The sequence below is a fragment of the Pholcus phalangioides genome, unplaced genomic scaffold, assembly GCF_987345545.1.
Source record: "Pholcus phalangioides strain wild (caught in Gottingen) unplaced genomic scaffold, Ppha-v1.0 ptg000015l_1, whole genome shotgun sequence".
Lineage (NCBI taxonomy): Eukaryota > Metazoa > Arthropoda > Arachnida > Araneae > Pholcidae > Pholcus > Pholcus phalangioides.
In genome coordinates, this window is record NW_028301608.1 from 83,738,715 (window position 1) to 83,753,748 (window position 15,034).

The 15,034-nt window shown below is 39.5% G+C and overlaps 1 protein-coding gene across 1 annotated transcript in view; it reads left to right on the forward strand.

Moving 5' to 3' along the window:
- Fs(2)Ket (Importin subunit beta Fs(2)Ket) overlaps positions 1 to 6,087 on the forward strand; it is a 33,218-nt gene extending 27,131 nt beyond the window's left edge. Inside the window, exons 19-20 of the mRNA XM_089244594.1 lie at positions 534 to 698; positions 4,739 to 6,087. Coding sequence (XP_089100720.1) covers positions 534 to 696 — 163 coding nt within the window. The 3' untranslated portion in view covers positions 697 to 698; positions 4,739 to 6,087. The remainder of the gene's footprint in view (positions 1 to 533; positions 699 to 4,738) is intronic.
- Positions 6,088 to 15,034: the final 8,947 nt, after the last annotated feature.

Genomic DNA, 15,034 nt, shown 5'->3' on the forward strand with positions numbered 1-15,034 from the left:
AATTTGGGAAATAGTTTCATAATAGATGATCATGAACTGTTTCTGTAAATCATGCTTTGAACATTGTCAAGAAATTCTGCAGCGATATTCCAGAATAGTGTAGCAACCAAGATCGATTATAAATTAAAATTTGTTGAAGCTTCATAAGTGATAAAATTTTAATAATTGATAAATTATCCTTCTGAATGTTGGTGGTTAAGTTGCAATTTGTAGACATTTTACAAATCCAGGATAGATTAATTGGATAATTCGAACTTTTCCCAGTGACTTTAGATTTAATAGTTAACCAAGTTAGACTGTATAAAGACTATGAACATAATCAAAGCTCATTTTCAAAATAAACCTATTGACAAATACTGTTGCACATTGTTTAGGAGAATATTAGAAAAACACAGCTTTTTGTCTCACAGTTAAAAATTGAGTTTTTGATGAGAGCAAAACTTGTTGCATTGTGAAAGTTGCAAAAGTTGATGTGAAATTTAAATTGATGTTTTTAAACCAGTGTTGATTTTTCTTCGATTTCTGTTTTTCAGTGATTTAATCAGCGCTTTTGGTGCAAATGTTCTTCCTTTACTTGACAATGATATCATAAATAATTTATTGGCAAAAGGAAGGAGATCTAAAGTTAATAAAACCAAATCCTTAGCACAGTGGGCTGCCAAAGAAATTAGACAACTGAAAAATGCTGCTTCATAATGGTAAGTTATTATGGTTTCATGACACTCTAGGCCAGTTAATTTGCATCCTTCTTTCAGTTGAGTTTTTATTACTGTACTAGCTATATTACCCGGCGTTGCCCGGGTTTTCCTCAATGAGGTTTTTTGGATCACGTGATATCTCCCTCTTTCTTTGAGAGACATACAAACTGTATCCAAGTTAACCAATATGGCAACTTCCCGCGCGACTCATGAAATAAACAAATCTAGATTCAAAGAAACGTAGAAATGAACATTTTTTTCTTTTTTTAAAGGGCGCTAGGTAGTTCGATTTCCCCCCCCCCCTCCCTTTTTGAACTTTAAGTTATGCATCTGCCTGTTTAAGCTTCTAAAAATGCTTAGTTAAAGCTGTGGAATTTCTTTGATGCACTTTATGGGCCCATAATTAATTTTAAAACAACCTATAAACTATATGAATTTATGCAGTTGAATATTGAAACATTAATTTTCATGCTTGAGAAGATATAAATGAAAAGTTGAAATCAATGTTATTGCATGAATATCCAACTCAAAAGTAGGTCCGTCTAATCACTTCGTATTAAATTTTCTGGGCTTCGTATCTCTAAGCGAACTCAATATTTCAAAAATTGAGAATTCAATACATTTTTTTAAATTATTGATGTGACGGATAACCCCACTGAATTTCCGCATTTCTACAGTAAAATCGGCAATTTTAACACTGATTTCTATGAGGATCACCCTTTTCCCGACCCTCAAAGCGATGCTGATAATGATTATGACGTCATTCAGAAAACCTCATTACTGGGAGAATTGAAAATGTGGCAAACCATTATAAAGGCATAAATATTATACATATATTGACAGCGTTGAAGTGGCAAGCCATTGTAAAGGCATAAACATGTCTGAAACGCATTGCTAGGGAACCACGGTAACCAAAGTAAACGTTCGAACGTGATTGTTGATGCCCAAAAACCATTGTTGCCCGACAGTTTTTTGCCCACTTGGGGCATTTGCCCTGCTCTGACAAAATTTTTAAGTAGCCTATCGTTTAAGTCGGGTCCCGTTCTGCGATTGTCAAAATTTGGCGATGATCGATCTAAAATTGTAGATTTGTATAGAGAACATATACACACACACACACACACACACACACACACACACACACACACACACACACACACACACACACACACAGGAAATCAATTTTATATATAGATATCGTCAACCATCTTCAATCCACTACTGGATGTAGGTCTCTAATTTAATATTTTTCTTTGATGCTTTTGCCATTGAATTGACTTCAGCCGTCTTTCAGATTTCATTGTTCCATCTTGTTTGAGAACTCGTTCTTGAATGTTTATTATAATTTTGGAGAGTACCAATTTAGAAAATTTGTTGTCCATCTTATTGTCCTGTCTTCTTGCAATACACTATAAGTCTTTTGAAAAGTTGGATGTGTTTTAGAAGGAAATATATATATTTCCGCAGCTGCCAAGTTTCCTGAATTTCTACTTCTGAACTCTCAAAAAATTCTTATCCCTGAATTTTTAGTGATTGTGAAAAATCTTTACTTTTGGGAAAAAATTATTCCCAAGGAATTTACCCAAAAAAAAACTTAAATTTTTATATGACATGAATGTCGCTCTCCACTTGTTAATACAAGATATACAGAAGACTGGATGTTGTGAAGATATTTATTATTAGAGATGTTGATTTTTTAAGGAAGGAAAAAAACTCATCTCTGCCTCTACCGGGAGTCGAACCCGGGTCATCTCTAATAATAAATATCTTCACAACATCCAGTCTTCTGTATATCTTGTATTAACAAGTGGAGAGCGACATTCATGTCATATATATAGCCCTCTGGTGGCTCGTCGTCCATGAGCTATTAGCTGATCGGTTTCACCGTCCATTGCACGGTTCCGTTCGGCATATATACGCTCTAGCGAAGGAAAATCTCTATCTCCTCTGTAGCTTAGTGGTCAGAGCACTCGTCCGGCAATCGAGGGACCCGGGTTCGACTCCCGGTAGAGGCAGAGATGAGTTTTTTCCTTCCTTAAAAAATCAACATCTCTAATAATAAATATCTTCACAACATCCAGTCTTCTGTATATCTTGTATTAAATTTTTATCTCCGAAATGATGTCACAAGCATAATGTCCTAGGGCAGAAGTTTAGGCACGAAAAATGGCCAAATAATCAAGCAAGTTTATCGCACACCCTTGATAGCGACTGAACAGCTTAATTGAATACAAAATAATTAGCTAACATGCAAAATTATATTAGCTAAGGTTGAAAAATTATTACAGTAGGCTATATCGAAACCATAAAGTTTACATCTTGCATGATTTTCAAATGTTGACCTTTGTATTCGGTTGATCTGCATTGTTTTGAAATCTCTTCAATTCAAAGATTTTTGCACAGCAAAAACAAATTGCTATGTTTTCAAAGTGCATTTATAATGTAAAAAAGGTAAAATCAAATACATGTGGCTGGAGGGGGTGCCTCCAAGGCCAAAGCCTTGTTGGCTCCTATCCTGCCCTTTAGGAACCATGATTTTAACTGGTGACCACTTGAAACAGTCAGCTATCCATATACAATGAAAGCAGTGACGCTGGGGTGCTGTGGATGTTCAATCACCCACAGAAATTTGTAGAATAGGTCTGAGCGCCCCCCAGAATTGATCCATAAATAATTTTGCACATAAAACTGGAGACGAGCACCCACTGGTTCAAACACTTCAGGCGCCAGTGCAATGAATGGGCAAGACTCATTGTGGAGAAACAAACTTGTTTTTTTTTTTAGTTTCTCATACATAGGCTGCGTTTGTCAGAAACAAAAACATTCACAACATATGTTCAGCTCCATTCTCCTTAAGCAAAAGTAATGTATGACAACTTTCTCAGGCATTTACAGCTATTCGTATTTCAATGTGGCTAGAAGAAGGGTGGTTTCTGATAATATTAGGAGTTCAAGGTGTTATAAAAAATTTTTAAGTTCTCAATGTTCAAAATATGTAAGTTTTATATAATATTTCCTTTAAAATTTGTGGTTAAAATGTTGAAATAGGTATTTATGTCGAGAAAAATTATAAAAGGGTAGTTTTACAACAAAAAGCAAAAAATAGCATTTATAGCATTATGTCCGAATTTCCAAGCTGCAGTAATGTAAATTGTTGCTATGCCTTGAATAAAACTCATTTTTGGGGAGAATTCTCCAAGCAGCCAGCATCAATTCAGCCTTTTGACGTATAATTTAACCTTCTGGTTGGCGATTTGGTGCTAATCATCTACATTATGTTATTACTATGAAAATAGCCAAAACTAAATATATTTGAATGACTGTTGCAGGAAGCAATGTTTTCTATCAATGGCTACTACATGGACAAAAAGGTTAGCAATGTTAGTTTGCGGGCCAGATATGCAAGATTGTTATCCACAGGTCACAAACTGGTGTACTTATGTTGTGAAGATTGGTTCTTTTTTAAATATTTTTTACTCATGACCGTCTTAATGTATGGACGGCTGGGGGCGGTGGCTGAAATGACCTTGCATAGCAATTGCCATCTATCATGCTCAACCTGGGGGGGGGGGGGGTATCCTGACAAGATTTAGTGTATTCCTGCTATATTGGGTAAATGTTGTGAAAAAAAAACTTGCTGTTTAAAATTTCAGACCCACATAAAAGCTGATTTCCTCTTCCTTCTCCCCCCCCCCCCCCCCCCCCCCGAAATATGAACAAATTTATAAGCAAAAAAAAAATTTCGCTTATGCTGTGAGTACCTACTGTATTTTTGCAATAAAATCCTTGTAATAAAAAAATTAGAATTTACAGCAATTATATTTTGTATGGCTTGAAAAATTGATTATAATGACATTGGAATCATTTCATATTTTGAATTTGAAGTTTATTTAATCATATAAAGCAGGGAAATTTGTATATGGTTGAAATTGAACATTGGCTCAGAATCTAATTGTGATGTATTTGTTAATATTTTAAGTATGAATTTTGTGAAATGTATATGTGCACCTACGAAATGATTTTTTTCCCTTTCTTTTCAGACTTTATCTGCAGTAACTATTCAGTGACACCTTTGAGCTGCCATGTGCACTTAAAAAAATTTTGTTTGAAAAATGGCATGGCTGTCTCAAGTATGGCACTGTCCAGTGCCACCTAATGTTTGACAGGAGAGCATGTGAGAGAGAATGTGCGTGTGTTCCATCATTCACACATAAAAGAAAACAAATCGTCTTTCTGTACAATAGCTGGTTTCCAGTCAGAAATTCTTATTCACAACCAAAGGAAAACAGTTACTGGATGCAGTTCATTACAGGAACAAAAAAACAAAACACTGTAAAGAAATTGGAGCCCATTTTCCTTTGAAGGTTTTCCTGCCCCACTTCATATTCGAATCTTCGATTTCGGCCAAACATTCGAATGCCTTCATTGGTTCCAGTGAAATTTCGGCTACCAGTTCAGAAGTTTGCATCATCTGGAATAGACTTTTGTTTTTCTTTCTTTCTTCCAGATCTTGCGAAAATTATGATCCATTCCAAACTACTGGATGCTTTTGCAACCGGTAACTTTTTTTTTTCGTAGACCTTTTTGAGGAAGTGCCTTTGATTTTTCTGAGGAATTTTTTCAACCACAGAAAGTCAGCCGAGCAATTTGCCTAAAATTAAATATGGCTTGTTAGAAAAATTTACTTGTTATATTGTTCAAACAGAAAAATCGTTTTATAGGCTAAGGTCCGAGGCCATCTATAATCAACAAGGGTAGCTTGTTTTTCTGCCATATTCTACGTCCCATTGAAGTTTATTCAGCAATGAATCATCGAAAAAAGAATCGCGTATTGGCTGCAAAATCAAATCTACCATATCTGTTGTCATTTTTGGTCGTAATCGTTCTATTTGGCAGCTGCGATGCTTTACATTATTTTGAAATTTTAATATCGTTTAAATCGTAACACTATTTTTGGAAGAGATGTTTTTAGGTATATTATGACAAGTTTTATGTATTTTCATCCCCGTGGGTTTTTCCCTAGCCGGTTGTCCGTGATGGGCCGTTACCCTTGTTTTACTCTGTTTAAGAGAAAGTTATAGCTTTTTCGTAAAACAAAACACTCGAGATAGTTATACAAAAATGCCAACAGTCATAAGTATGAAAATTCTCAACTGCAAAACCAAAGCAAAAATAAGACCGCAAGATCATGTCTTTTTATTTTTTAACTTGTGTTACTGTTTTGTGAATGTTTCGTTCTTTTTTCCCAGTTGTTGAGAAAAGAATTAACGCTGTCAATTTTTCATTTCCTTCACGTGTGAGTGGTGTGCATGTATAAAAAAAACTTTTTTGTTTGTTTTGAATTTCTTTCTGAATTCCATACTTCTAATAAAGTGACCAATAAAAATTATCGAAGCAGTTTTTTTCCAAGTTGCATTTGTATTTAATTTTTTTCAATCCTTATTAAATGAGGTTAAAAAAATATCCTTATTAAAAGAGAAAGTAAAAAAAAATTATGCATAGGCAACATGCGTTTAACTAGCATGAAAGTCAACAATTTAGAAATTGTGATAGGACTTGCACAGCACAAATCCTTTGTGCTTTGTAAGTTAAATGCAACTTAAGTTTGATTCTAAAAATAAGAATTTTACACAAGTTTTTGTAAAAATTTTCAAACAAGTCTTAGTACTTAAACCAAGATGCTATTTTTGGTGAGCATTAAAGACTTATAAAATTTATGCGAGTTTTTAAAGCTTAATTGAAGGGGCATTACAGAAATTGTTAGTTTTTCTGTGCTCTTTAAATTGTTTGAAGGTATTTGATATTTATAATTAGATTTTTGAAATGATTGCAACTAGCTTTGCAATATAGGCATTTATGGAGAAGTGCTACTGCTATGAGAAATTAACACATTCACAAAACTGAATATGAAATACCTTACCGTCAGCGCACTAAAAGAAAAAGCACGGTGAAAATACATTCCGTTGCTTTTTACTTCATGTTCGTTTCTCAAGATTCTACTAAGAAATTTATTCCCATTTATATAAAGTTATGGCACAGTTCTCAACCTGGAGCGCCATTGTAGTTCTGGGATATGTAAACTGAAGAGCCAAAAAAACTGGTAAGGTATGCAAATAGTGATATGGAACCAATCGGAGTACGGCGCTGCGGTCGGCCACGCGTATATAACACGTGTTAGATCGGTTACTACTGCAGGTTATCGAGATTTAAGTGAGTTTGAACGTGGTGTGATAGTCGGCGCACGAGAGATGGGACATAGCATCTCCGAGGTAGTGATGAAATTTGGATCTTCACGTACGACCATTTCACGAGTGTACCGTGAATATCGGGAATCCGGTAAAAAAATTAATTCTACGACATTGCTGCGGCCGGGAAAAGACGACCGACGAGAATCATTAAACGTGACAGACGTGCAACCCTTCCGCAAATTGCTGCAGATTTCAATGCTGGGCCATCAACAAGTGTCAGCGTGCGAACCATTCAACGAAACATCGATATGGGCTTTCGGAGCCGAAGGCCCACTCGTTTTTTTATGTTCCTCCAGAGATCTTTTTCTTTAAAATCGAGGTTTTGGAGAAGCTGTGAAATTTAATATTTTTTGAGAAATTTTTGAATTTTCTGGTTAAATGTCGAAACTGATAGTTGGAAAGAAAAGTGATTTGTCTTCGAACCCGGATCCCCTTGCATGCCGAGCAAGTGCGCTAACTAATACACCACACACTTTTCAACGCCTTATAACACGCATTAGTAGCGTGAAGCGCTGAGTGGAGTCATAGCAGTCTCCCTTAAGCGGCAAATTTCAATTTTTATTAAATCGCGACGATCTTTACCGACTAGCCGATCGAAATCGTACGGGTGACAGAACGAGTGTTCAAGAGAAGACAAACATCGGACTCATTTGCCATTAAATGTGTTGCGACGCAACATTTAGGCGGAATTCAAAGGAATATACCAGTGTTTCTAAAAGTGCGTCGCGGCGAGCTGAAAATATTGATGTGTGCTCTTATTTAAACTTTGAGGTGGTTCTTTTATATGGAAAAATATCAGTTTTTTTGGAGAGCCGCGCCGGACGAACCATGAATTACCCAAGGGAGGCAGCTGACAAAAGGCAACCATTGGAATACGATGGCAAGTTGCGATCCGAGGCCATTAATAAATAAAAATTACCATGGCGAGCCAATCGTTTAATATCGGACTTCGAAAAATATGAAAAGGAATATGTGAAATCCGCGTCATTTTTTTTCGGAAGGGACCTTGTCGTGATTTTTTCCCTCGTACTGGAGAGTAAGAGTATTACTGGAGGGGAAAAAATGAACACAAATGCCTCGGCCTAATGCAGTTTCTCAACCGCCGGGCTCCGACATCGGCCAAACCGGGCCATGAGTGGTCTATTTCATTTTTACCCATTTATCGTGTGTATGGCCGGGCCTTCCAGTCAAGAAAAAGAAATCAACCCCGCCGCGGGATTCCAAAAGTTGAGAACGACATCCTGTAGTAGGGCCCCCGTGTAGTGAATTGATAGTGTGAAAAAAAAAAAATTGAGAATTATCTCGGGTCCCCGGGCTGGAACCCTGTCAGCCCCCTACTGTGATTCCCTGCGAGGGTGAATGGGGCATTGACTCAGAATTGGAAAATCGGCCGGGCTATGTTTGTACCTTTACACTATAGTTTACCAAACTTTTCGTTCCATCGCCCCCTTCAGAAATTTTTCTCATCGCCCCCAACTCCACTGAACCCATGGGATTCTATGCTAAATCCGTAACTTCTATCGGCCCCTGGACCATCCTATCGCCCACTTTGGGAAACGCAGCTTTACACGATGGTTTAGGCTCTCGTATATACAGTATAAGAAACGTTTCTTTTGATTTTTTTATTTTACATGCACCGATATGTTTTGTCAGCGCGCGGTAATGCAACATCAGTAAAGAAATTGGCTCGTTTTCATGCACATTCTATCTATGTAGACGGCGTTTTCTTCTGATGCACATCCCTGTCTTTCAAACCGAGCACAACTCAGGTCTATCACCATCTATGCATGATTTACTACCTAGTGAGTTGTGCCGGAAGTGTAACTGTGTGTGTACCTATAACAGTTTTTTTGAGTGCATATTTGTGTTGGATTTTTCAGCGCTGCCGTCTATTTCAGAAGTGAAGTGAGTGATGTGTTATGATTGAATTATATTTGTACTGTTTGTAGGTCTTGCTCTCTCTGTGGCAAGACTTTGTAACGGGGAGATCGGCTCGCATTCGCGCCTTGAAGTTGGGAACCACACATCCCTGTCTGGAGGTGCGCATCGATTCCGATGGCAAACCGCCGATTTCGATAGTCGACGCCTATTGTTGAACGATGGAACAAACTGCTCGATCATTGATTGAGTATTCATAATCTACTGAGGGCTTAGGCGACCTCACAAAATTAGTTGAAGGCATCGGGGTGTGGATATTTGTGCTCTCTTGGTTCGAGAAACAACCTGTAGCCGCGTATGCTTTTGTGGAGGCGGATTATGTATCTTGAGCCCTTAGGGTTCAGTTCCTATGGGGAGTGTTGTATTGAAATCTTTAAATTTAAAAGTTTTTTAGAAATTAAAAAAAAATTGAGTTTTTTTATTGTGGTTGGAGGGGTTGGCCCCCCCCCCCCCCCCATTGTGATGAAGCTCAACATTCAGCACTACTGAGAGGCTTCATGCCAATGTTGGCATGTCTATTGTATTAATGCATTGACATCTTCATCATGCTCTGTGGGAAAGTTTCAAAGGATTAAAATAATTGATTTCTTATCAAATGTTTTTTATTCCCACTTTCATTATTTTCTTAACCCCCACCCCCAGGTGGTCGCTACTCACAGTTCGGAAACCACTGATATAAGAAAACAGTCTAGCATGGTTCATTTTGTCTAATGAGAAAAGTCACCGAATTTTGCTTTTGGTATTTGGGGTCGAGACACTGAGCGATGCCGATTCTGGAAGAATGGAACTATGTAGCAGTTAAGATCAATTATGTAAGGGACCATTCAAGTATTACGTAAGCAGATTTTCAGCCATTTTTGACCCCCCCCTGTCAGCAGCTTAGAATATTTCATATCTTCAAAAAAGGGGGTGGTTGATGACGTAAGCAACCTTCAAACCCCCCTCCCCCCCTTGTCAGCAAATCCGAAACCCCCCTCCCCTCTTGATGCTGACGTAATACTTGAATGACCCGTAACTATGAATTATTAAAATTTGGGAAATATTTCGTGATGAAATTTTAATTGGCAGTTATACGCTATGTGTGAATGTTGGAATTTCTAGTCCTTTCACAGATTCAAGATAGATTAATTTGATAATTCGAACTCCCTTTTTCCTCTGTGACTTTGGACTTCTGCAGTCGAACTTGGTTCAATTCGTTTTGCCGCTAATAGTGATGTCTAAAAGCAGGATAGGGAGGATCTCTGTGGATTCTAAGCTCGGAAGGGTGGACATGGACCATGCTGGAAAATATGCGTGCATGTGTTTATACAAAGGTTATTAACAGCTGGCTGAAGTCTAGTGGTCTAGGGTAGTGTTTCTCAACCGCCGGGCCGCGAATGATCAGCCGTTTCATTTCCTCATTTATTTGCCGTTGGTTTTGTGTTTGACTGAGCCTTCCACTCAAAAATGAATGAAACTGGGCCGTGGGGTTACCAAGGTTGAGAATCACTGGTCTAGAGCGTTCACCCGGAAAGTGAAAGGACGTGGGTTCGATTCCCCGCAGGGGCAGTTGAATTTTCTCTCTTTCCAAAAATATATATCTTCTTCGCATCAGTCAGCTGTTAATAACCTTTGTATGGATAGCGGAGAGTGACGTCATCCTCGGACATGTGTTTATACGTGAAGTTTGTCTCTGTGTACTGCTTGTTTCAGTGTTCCATCAATTTTTCTAACTATGGGTGAAGCGTAATGATTGAATATTTGTACCGTAGCGGGCCTTTTGCTCCCTAGATGCCGGACACCGAACTTATTTTCAAAATTTTTGTTCTCTGTAAATTTATGGAAAAATTCAATGAGTAGCAAGTGTCTCGCTCTTCGGGAAGGGGGCTTGGGCGAAAAAAAAAAAATTGTTGAGAAACACTGTAATAGAACTGTTTCGTGGAAACCATCTGTGATACATTCTGTTCAACAGCGAATTTTAGCTGCAGGTTTATTCACAGTTAAGGCCAACAATAACAATTGTATTAATTCCTACGCAGCCACCTCTCCGGAAGTAAAATGGTAGTGAATTGCTTTTCTCGATGGCGTGCGGACCGATAACCATGAGATCTCAAAAAGTCCAGAAGGTGGCGTGTGAATATTATGTTCTACTGTAGCTAGGGGTCACGCTCATGTCCAGCGTGACCCAATATGTTCCCAAGGGTAATCATGGGCGAGTAGTGTCAAAGCCTCCTACACAGACTAGTAATATCTAGGAGGCTTTGGTAGTGTGGCTGCTGCACCATTGACAGTGATCGTCAAATGTTGGAGGCTGGTCGAAGAAAACGACCTGGACCTTTCAGTTTCCACCCCATGTCAAAGGAGCCACCTTCTCCCCCTCCATCAGTCTGGCCACACATTGGTCGAATATCGTCAACAGTCGCAACATAGAGTGTTCTGTAGCTAGGGTCCATACTGTTATTCAGTCATGCCCAATAATTATTTGTCAATGTTTGCTTCCCTCTGCTGCAATGAAGCACCAGCGACATAAGCTGTCTACACGCTAGCCCAATATATCCTTGGTGAATATTTGTGCGTCTAAAACATTCTCCAACACCAACGCGTGCTGCGACTGTTGACGTTCTTCGATTAACCAACGTTTGGTTAGACGGATTGGAAGATCGGGAAGGAGAGCGACTTCTTTGACTTGGGGAGGGGGGGGGGGGTTGCTGAAATTCCCTGGTCATTCTTTACGACCAGCCTTTCAATACCTTCCAGCTTCCGACATTTACGATCATTGCTAATAGTGGAACAGCCACACTATTTATTGCGACCAACCTTGAAACGTATTGGCCAGACTGGACATGAGAGTGGCCTCGGCATTGTTCTGGAAGCAAATGTTTACCAAGGAACATTGGGCCATCCTATGTCGCTGGTGCTTCATTGCAGGAGGTGGGGGGAAGGGAAAGAAAATATTTGCGAATGATTATTGGGCCGTGTTGGATACTAGTTGTGGTCCTAGTTTAAATAATTTTCCCAAACTTTTTGATCCATCTCCACATTTTTCATAATTTTTATTATTATTGTTGCTCCCCAACCCATAGGATCCTGTATTATACCCGCAGTTCATACCGCACCCCCCTCCCCTTTTCCCAGGATCATTCCAAGCATATCGCATCTAGGCACGTTCCAAACAATATTACTCCCTACATCGCCCACTTTGAGAAACACCAAAGTTTCCTTTTGTAGAAGTGAAGAAATGAATATTATTGCTCCCCTCACCTAAATCAATATTCAGCAGTTATCTCTTCTGTAAATGAATAATTAATTATCGCGATGATCCCGTAACTCGGATGGGCCTGTTCCCCCCCCCCCCTTTCTGTGGCCCATATCTAAGCTTTCTCTGAAGATTCTTCCAGTGCCACCTGCTGTTTCAGAAAAGAAGAGAGGGGGGGGGTTGAAAGGAAAAAAATCGGTCGTTTCGATTATATGCATTTTTCAAAATATTCAGGCCAACACACACACACACACACGATGATGATGAAGATGATTATTAACTCGTTTCTTCAACTCTCTGCTGAGAGAGGGTGGACGAACGGCGAGTTGAAGCAACCAAAAAAAGAACAGCGCGATGTCAAAGATCGTTCTTCGATACCAAAACCACTTGTTTTTCAATAAGCTTTAATAACCGTTTCGCTCGGTGCCGACAACCTGTAATTTCTATCATCTCCTTCAAGCTCATAAACACTACTGTATAATTCGGCTGTTCCTCGTGTTTCCGAGAACATTCACACACGCAGCCTCGTTTTCTTCTTCTTTTTTTTTTTTTATAAAACTAACGCATAATGATAATCAACCTGATTATACAGTAGACCGAACGGGTTTTACTTGGTTTCAATCATTTATTTGAGACCGCAGAATAATTAATGTACCATATGCACTGACACTGGCTGACCGGTAACACTGGCCCATGATTCTAAATTCATGGGCCAAACAAAGACAAGGGTTTTCAAGCAAGGGCTTCTACGAGCTTTTTTTTTGTTGAGGTCCGCCGACAATTTTTAGAAAATAGCTACTTTTACATAGAAAAACGAATAAATTCCAAAAAATAAAAATTGGTTAAAGAGCTCTGGCCACTACCATGCCATGCATGCACCTCGTCCATGTTCCTCTGCGGAACTTGTAACAAATTGGTACGTGCTGGAATGTGTGTGTGTGTAGTGAACCTGACACGAAGTTTGTTTCTGTGTAATGTTTGTTGTGTGTAGTGCTTCCATCTGCCATCAAGTTTTCTAACTATATGAGTGAAGTGTAATGATTGAATAATTATATTGTTGCGTAGGCCTGTTGCTCTCTGTGGCGAGACTTTTTACCGGGGAGATCGGCTCGCATTCGCACCTGGAAGTTGGGAACCACAGCAAACCAACTGCAGCCGACCACCACTATGGCGACGGTGGGGTTCGTGCAGGGTATTGTGATGTGTTTGGCCTTCTCACATAAAGTGCATTAAACCACTGGTAACGCAAATTCCACCACAAGTCATTTTGTACCGCTTGATCATTTTTTGGCGCAGCATAAAGTTTTTGAGGGTCCTTGCACCAATAAAAAACTAACTCCAATCCAATCCAAAGGTGCATATACACCCTCGAATGGCCGACAGTCGGAAAAATACGGTATTTGCTTTTGGTGAAGTGCCGTCGAGAGCACTCTCTAAAAACAACCCTCTTCCGCTTTTGCTATTGCGATTCGACCGCACGTTCTATGACCAAAAGTACTTGTTTAGGTGTCTTTTGTCACCTCTTAAAGTTTGTACCATGAACAGGGGTTCTTAATTTATGGGTCCCGACCCAAACTTGATTCGCAGGAGCTTCCCAGAACCGAGAAGGTTCGTATCAGTTCACTTAAAGTCAGAGCTTCTCGAGCTATGGGGTCACGACCTAAACTTGATACTACCGAGATGGATTGCACAAACCCACTTGCAGTCTGGGATTATTGTGCTGTGGGTCACACGACCCAAACTTCATTCGCTGGGGCTTCCAAGATGGGGTCCTTCAAATCTATATACAGTCCTGTTGTAAATGCACTCTCTCATTGCGTCACTGGTTTCACTGATTTCGAGAAACAATAAATTCCATGGGTCCCCGAAGCTGATCTTGTTGGGGATTTGGTCGCGGCTGAAAAAGGTTAAGAACCCCTGATTTAGAATCACCCTGCAATTGTCTTTTTTTTAATTGACCAAAATTCATGAAATGAATAGACTTAAAAGGGGAAGAAGCGCGATTATGATGATGATAGTTTATGTACATTATATCGGTCAGTCGGTCCCACTATTGATGCTGCGGAGAGGGTGGGCATTATCCATCCCTATGTCCTGGCACAATTTTGAGGGAAACAAATACGGTCGTACATAGGCAATATTTGGCGAAAATTGGTGATATACTGTATATACACTGGTGTAAGAAATTAAGAGAATTTGCGGACTTGGTCGATTATCTCTAGAACTACTGTACCGATTTTGATGAAATTTGATATGTACATATATTGATACAATACAAAACAAATAACCGTTCAATAATTGTAATACACACGCATGATCGTGCGTAACACTCGTTGGAGTCGGAAGGTATGAAACAGCGGTTGCAGAATAAACAAAAAAAAAAAATATGGGTTAATAGGGGGTATGGTCCCCTCTTACAGATATAAAGGTCTCGCAGCGTGATTTCATACTTGAAATAAGGCAGTTTATCATTTCCTGTGGCAATTGGTCCCACTCGTTCAGCAACGCTGTTTTCATTCCCTGGATGGTTCCCGGAGGGGGGTTGCGAGTTGCAATTGCCCTCCCCAGAGCGTCCCAGACATGCTCTATAAGGTTAAGGTCCGGAGATCTGGCTGGCCAACCCATCCGGCGAATATCCTCACTCTCTAGAAAATCGTAGAGCAGAAGAGCTCTATGTGGCCTCGCGTTATCGTTCATTAAAATGAACTCAGCACCAACTGCACCCCTGAAAAGGCGAACATAGGGCTCCAAGACCTCATCCTTACACCTCACACCAGTCACAGTGCCTCTTTCAAAGACATGGAGAGGTGTGCGGGCCATCCAACATGATGCCTGCCTAGACCATTAAACCTCCTCCACCATAATTGTTGATTTCGCGGACATTGGAGGGTAGGTAGCGGATCCCTGGTTCTCTC